Raw genomic sequence first — 6,000 nt, 5'->3', positions numbered from 1 at the left:
TCCCTAACAAAAAAAAATTTTGTTTCCAAAATTGTGCTGATGTAAAGAAGACATGTGGGAAATGTTATTTATTAACTATTTTTTATGACATATCTCTCTGATTTAAGGGCATAAAAATACAAAGTTTGAAAACTGCAAAATTTTAAAAATTTTCGCCATATTTCCGTTTTTTTCATAAATAATCGCAAGTAATATCGAAGAAATGTTACCACTAACATGAAGTACAATATGTCACGAAAAAACAATCTCAGAATCAGCGGGATCCGTTGAAGCGTTCCAGAGTTATAACCTCATAAAGTGACAGTGGTCAGAATTGCAAAAATTGGCCTGGTCATTAAGTACCAAATTGGCTCTGTCACTAAGGGGTTAAAGATATTAATAAGCAACAGTAATCTCATCCCTCAGTGAGATGACAGGCCGACTTACCGTAACTTGAGCGTGATGGATTTTGGATACATTTTTGAATGCTCAGTTGAAGAATCAAAAGTAAAAGAAGTGGCTCATAAGTGGAGAAAGAAGCATATTTTGCTGGTAAAACATATAACTAACTTTCTTATAATCGCTGATTCTATTCAATTAGTTTACGAAACGTTTGTTGAAATGACAGCGACCATTTATTTAGATGTTTGATGCTCATGAAAATTGTAAACTGATTAGTTTGATTCCTGGTTTCCTAAAAATGGAGCGGTTGCCTTATCTCCAGCATCAGAAAGATGGAAACAGAAGCAATGCTGTGAAATTGTGACCAAATTTATTTGGTGTTTTTGCCGTAATCCGGAGACCTACACGTAAAAACAAACAAACTGTGGTTCTAGATACTTTTAATGGAATTTTGTAAAGAAAAGAAATGAAAAATAACATTAAATAACACAGTAAGTGTACAAGAGCCTCCGGGCCATCTCTGTGTTACCGCTGCCCTGGTAAATAAGAGATAAATTGAAAGCAATGTCTCTCCGAAGGTCAACCTGGTCCTCATCAATTCCCTGCAAAAAAGTAAAAAAACACAAAATATTACTCGTTTGTAACCGAAAACATATTTCTGGCTGGGTGGATGACTGTACCGATAAGTGAAGCGGTGGCAGCTGCAGCGCCTGCTGATAATAGTGCAGCGCCAGGTGCGTCAGGCCCATCTGGTGCAAGGCCCGGCCCAGGTTGTAGAACGTCTCCTGGCAGGAGCCACGTAAATCTATGTATTTATTCAAAAACGAAAAACCCTAAAAAGACAAATAAAAAAAATGTGTAAAATGTTATTATCAGAATTTGGATAGATTACGCTGCAAAACATTATACATTTATATTGTATGAGCCATCAGCTGTTCATTTTCTAAGGAGCATAGTAAATGGAATCTGAGAGCAGCGTAATGTAGGGGCAGAGACCCTGATTCCATAGATGTGTCACTTACTGGGCTGCTAGCTGTAGCTTTGCTACAATTCCTGTTTTCCCTACTGTAGATGTAGCAGTGCTCAGAAGGCTGAGCTGTGTATAACCACGCCCACACCTCTGATTGGAAGTTTCTTGTGTAAACTGTCAGCAAGCTGCCAATCAGTGGTGGAGGCGGGGTTGGGCTGGACTGTCTGGCACGCAACACCTAGTCCTGCAGTAATAATCTCCTGCTGATAAAACACTGATTGTATTTGGCACTACAGCACGCAGCCTAATAAGTGACAACCCTGTAATCAGGTTCTCTGCCTCAACATCATACTGCTCGTTGAGAACAAATAGCTTTTTTTCCTTTTTTTACTTAATTGCCAAGATACATTTTGCATTAGAGCTTTACTATATATTTTCACTGTCTTATCTACAGCTGCTGTGTTGCACTGTACATTGCTGACTGCAGAATGAGCTAACGGAGGATCAGTCAGTGAGACCGGTCACTTCTGAGCTGGTGACAGCTCCTTTTTAACCACTTCATGACCAGACCATTTTCCGTTTTTTTTCTTCTTCCAAGAGCCATATCCTTTTTATTTTTCTGTCCGGGACAAGTTGTATTTATGAATGACAACATTCATTTTATCATCTGATGAACTGGAAAGCCGGAAAAAAAACATACAAGTGTGTTGAAATACAAAAAAAAATAAAACATTCACAATTGTTTTTAAGATTTTTCATTTACCATGTTCACTTTATGGTAACACTGAGCTTCCATTATTATTCTCCTGGTCAGTACAAGTACGTAGACACCAAACATGTCTAGGTTCTTTTTTATCTAAGTGGTGAAAAAAAAATCCACTTTGCTAAAAAATAAAAAATAAAAAATGTGCAATTTTCCGACTCCCGCAGCGCCTCCATTTTTCGTGATCTCGGGTTGGGCGAGGGCTTATTTTTTGCGCCCTGAGCTGACATTTGATACCATTTTGGGGTTAGATACAATGTTATTGTATTTTTGTGGTGGCCAAAAAAAATGTAATTCTGGGGTTTAGATTTTTTTTTTCTTTATGCCATTTACCAATCTGATTTTTTTTCTTATATTTTGATAGATTGGACTTTTATGAACGCAGCGATACCAAATATGTGTTTTTTTTAATGGGACAAAAGGGGGTGATTTGAACTTTGTTTTTTTTTTTCATATTAATTTTTTTTTACTTGCACTGTACTTGATAGTCCCCTAGGGGACTTGAAGCTGCGATCGCCCGACGCCTGTGCTATACGTACAGTAGCAGGGCATCAACACTGCTATGGTTAGATAAAATCACCATCTCCTATGAACGGGCTGGAGAATCATCATGACAGGCACGAGGGTCATCAGCAGACCCCCGGCTGGGATGTCACCCCGCCATCACGTCACAGGCGCATGGAATGACGCACCCCCCACCGGCTCGTGATCAATGCTGCGGTCTTACCTGAACCAGCAGGGCATGTCTTTTCAGCACAAACTTCTGTGATGCCATGTGCACAAAGGTTAATCCGATGCAGAGGCTGTACATGGGGTCCTCAGACTTCATTCGATAGGCCTGCACATACTGCGCTGCAAAGTATTAAAGGCAATGGCGTTCTGTTAGCTGAATACAACTGCAAGACCAAGTAAGAAAAAAAACCTGACGTATAGGAGACAAGCAAAGTTAAAGTATTTTTAACCCCTTCATAACACACGCTGTAAACTTAAGCAGTGTCGCTGTCTTTCATGCAGGCTCACACACTGAGCCCGCATCTTTCCCGGCTGATGATGGCTGATTTATTCAGCCATCATGTGCCTGCTAACATGTTAAATGCCGCAGTCAAACCTCGTCATTTCACCAGCCCATCCGTGACGTGATTGTGGGGTGCCAATGGATTTTCATAGCAGTGCTGAGGCCAAGCTACGTATAGGACAAGCGATCAAATGATTGCGGCTGCAAATTCCTTAAGGGGACCAACAAATCGTAAAAAGTGAACTATTAAAAGTTTGTAGCATTACAATGCTGCCGAGCCACCTTACTGAGAGTGTGGGTACCTGGAGAGAATTAACTTATTTCCTCCTGGGAGCCGTCAGCTTTCAGTCATAGGGCCGTGCACGGAGAAGTTACAGTCATCGCTCACAGCACGGCTCGCTATACTGCGCGGCTGTAAGCACGCCCTGGAATATTGATAGTTTGTGCTGCACACCGAGCTATCAATCGAGGTGTCGGGGAGAGCTTACAACAACTGCTCATAGTTTAGTAAGCAGGCTTAAGCCACTCCTGAAATGACTGAAAGCCGGCGGCTCTCAAAAGAAATAGAGGCTCAGTTTCTCTCAGTAGTAACACTATTTACCAGCAGTTTATCTCCAAATCTGCAGATAAATAGCATTTTCCAAGGTGACAGGTTCTCTTTAACAGTGTTTTTGGCAAAAAAAAAAAACCCGACTCTTCTGAACTTCCAGTCATGCGCAGTGCGCCTTTGCAGCCGGGAAGCATAAAACCGGCTACAGAAGTAACAAGACACGCACAGGCACGAGAATTACATGAGCTGGCGATGACATAGGTGCAAGGAAACTATGCTATCACACATCATGCCCACAGGGAGCGCCGGAGCAATATCATTAAGGAGCGCCGGAGCAATGTCATTAATGAGCGCCGGAGTAATATCATTAAGGAGCGCCGGAGCACTGTCATTAAGGAGCGCCGGAGCAATGTCATTAATGAGCGCCGGAGTAATATCATTAAGGAGCGCCGGAGCACTGTCATTAAGGAGCGCCGGAGCAATGTCATTAATGAGCGCCGGAGTAATATCATTAAGGAGCGCCGGAGCAATGTCATTAATGAGCGCCGGAGTAATATCATTAAGGAGCGCCGGAGCACTGTCATTAAGGAGCGCCGGAGCAATGTCATTAATGAGCGCCGGAGTAATATCATTAAGGAGCGCCGGAGCACTGTCATTAAGGAGCGCCGGAGCAATGTCATTAAGGAGCGCCAGAGCAAAGTCATTAATGGGTGCCGGAGCAATGTCATTAATGAGCGCCGGAGTAATATCATTAAGGAGCGCCGGAGCAATGTCATTAATGAGCCCCGGAGCAATATCATTAAGGAGCGCCGGAGCAATGTCATTAAGGAGCGCCGGAGCAATGTCATTAAGGAGCGCCGGAGCAATGTCATTAAGGAGCGCCGGAGCAATGTCATTAAAGTGTCGGCACAACGTACCGACGGACAGTGGTGATTTTCGACAAAACGTGGGCAGCGGACGCAGTGTTTCAACGCGTCCGCTGCCCATAGTAAACTCCCAGGGAGGAGGGGGTGGAGTTATGGTCGGGCATGCGCAGTTTATAATGCAGGACACGACGTACGAAAAAACTTTCCCTTGAACGCTTTTTCGCTGTGACAGTCCGCCAAATACTAATGCATCCAGTGCACGACGAACGCGACATGTGGCCATACGACGCAATCCGTCGGCAATACAAGTCTATGGGAAAAAAAGCATCCTGCGGGCACATTTGCAGGGTGCGTTTTTTTTTCCCAAAACGAAGAATTGTGACGGATCTAAAAAGACGGAAGTGTGAAAGAAGCCTAACCCCTTCACGACCTGTGACGCCACGTAGGCGTCATGAAAGTCGATGCCAATTCGACTTGTGACGCCTATGTGGCGTCATGTCAGGATCGCGTTCCTGTAGGTCGGGTGAAAGGGTTAACTGTAATTTCACCCGACTTGCAGGGACAGGGGGAGTGGTACTTGAGCCCAGGGGGGGTGGCTTCACCCCCCCATGGCTACGATCGCTCTGATTGGCTGTTGAAAGTGACATTTCACTTTCACTTTCAATCAGAGCAATCGTAATATTTCACCAATGGTGAAATATTACAATCCAGCCATGGCCGATGCTGCAATATCATCGGCCATTGCTGGAGACCACGATCTGCCCCCGCCACCGATCTCCCCCCGTCCTGTCCTCTGCTCCCCTCCGTCCTCCTGTCCGCTCCCCCCATGCTCCAATCCCACCCCCAATACGTACCAACCTCCGGTGTCCCTTCCGGTGTCCGTCCATCTTCTGCATGGGCGCCACATTCGCAGTGCGCCCGCCGAATCTGTTGGCCGGCAGATTCGTTCATTCATTTTGATCACTGTGATAGATCACATCACGGTGATCAAAATGAAAAAAATTAGTAAATAAACCCCCCCCTTTATCACCCCCATAGGTAGGGAACATCATAAAATAAAGAAAATATATTTATTTTTATTTTTCTACTAGGGTTAGAACTAGGGCTAGGGTTAGAATAGGGTTAGGGTTGCAATTAGGGTTAGGGTTGCAATTAGGGTTAGGGTTACGGTTAGAATTAGGCTATGTGCACATGGTGCAGATTTTGCTGCTGATCTGCAGCGGATTGGTCGCTGTGGATTCGTAGCAGTTTTCCATCACGTTTACAGTACCATGTAAACCTATGGAAAACCAAACCCGCTGTGCCCATGGTGCGGAAAATACCGCTCGGTATTTTCAGCAGCATGTCAATTTTTTTTGCGGATTCCTCAGCGTTTTACACCTGTTCCTGTATAGGAATCCGCTGGTGAAATCCGCACAAAAAACACTGGAAATCCGCGGTAAATCCGCAGGTAAA

General features: G+C 44.1%; 1 protein-coding gene across 6 annotated transcripts in view; it reads right to left on the bottom strand.

Moving 5' to 3' along the window:
• Positions 1 to 804: 804 nt before the first annotated feature.
• Positions 805 to 6,000, bottom strand: part of GTF3C3 (general transcription factor IIIC subunit 3) — a 62,194-nt gene continuing 56,998 nt past the window's right edge. For 4 of the 6 annotated variants that reach the window (XM_069748538.1, XM_069748541.1, XM_069748539.1 and 1 more), the window contains exons 17-19: positions 2,842 to 2,966; positions 1,062 to 1,214; positions 805 to 983 (exon numbers count right to left, since the gene is read on the bottom strand). In XM_069748538.1, coding sequence (XP_069604639.1) covers positions 861 to 983; positions 1,062 to 1,214; positions 2,842 to 2,966 — 401 coding nt within the window. In that variant the 3' untranslated portion in view covers positions 805 to 860. Of the gene's footprint in view, positions 984 to 1,053; positions 1,215 to 2,841; positions 2,967 to 6,000 lie in introns of those variants that run through there. The other 2 variants (XR_011318050.1, XM_069748542.1) reach the window with 2 other exon arrangements.

The sequence above is a fragment of the Ranitomeya imitator genome, chromosome 2 (assembly GCF_032444005.1).
Source record: "Ranitomeya imitator isolate aRanImi1 chromosome 2, aRanImi1.pri, whole genome shotgun sequence".
Taxonomy (NCBI): Eukaryota; Metazoa; Chordata; class Amphibia; order Anura; family Dendrobatidae; genus Ranitomeya; species Ranitomeya imitator.
The sequence above is the reverse complement of the archived record's forward strand: the minus strand, read 5'-3'. Positions and strand labels throughout refer to the sequence as shown.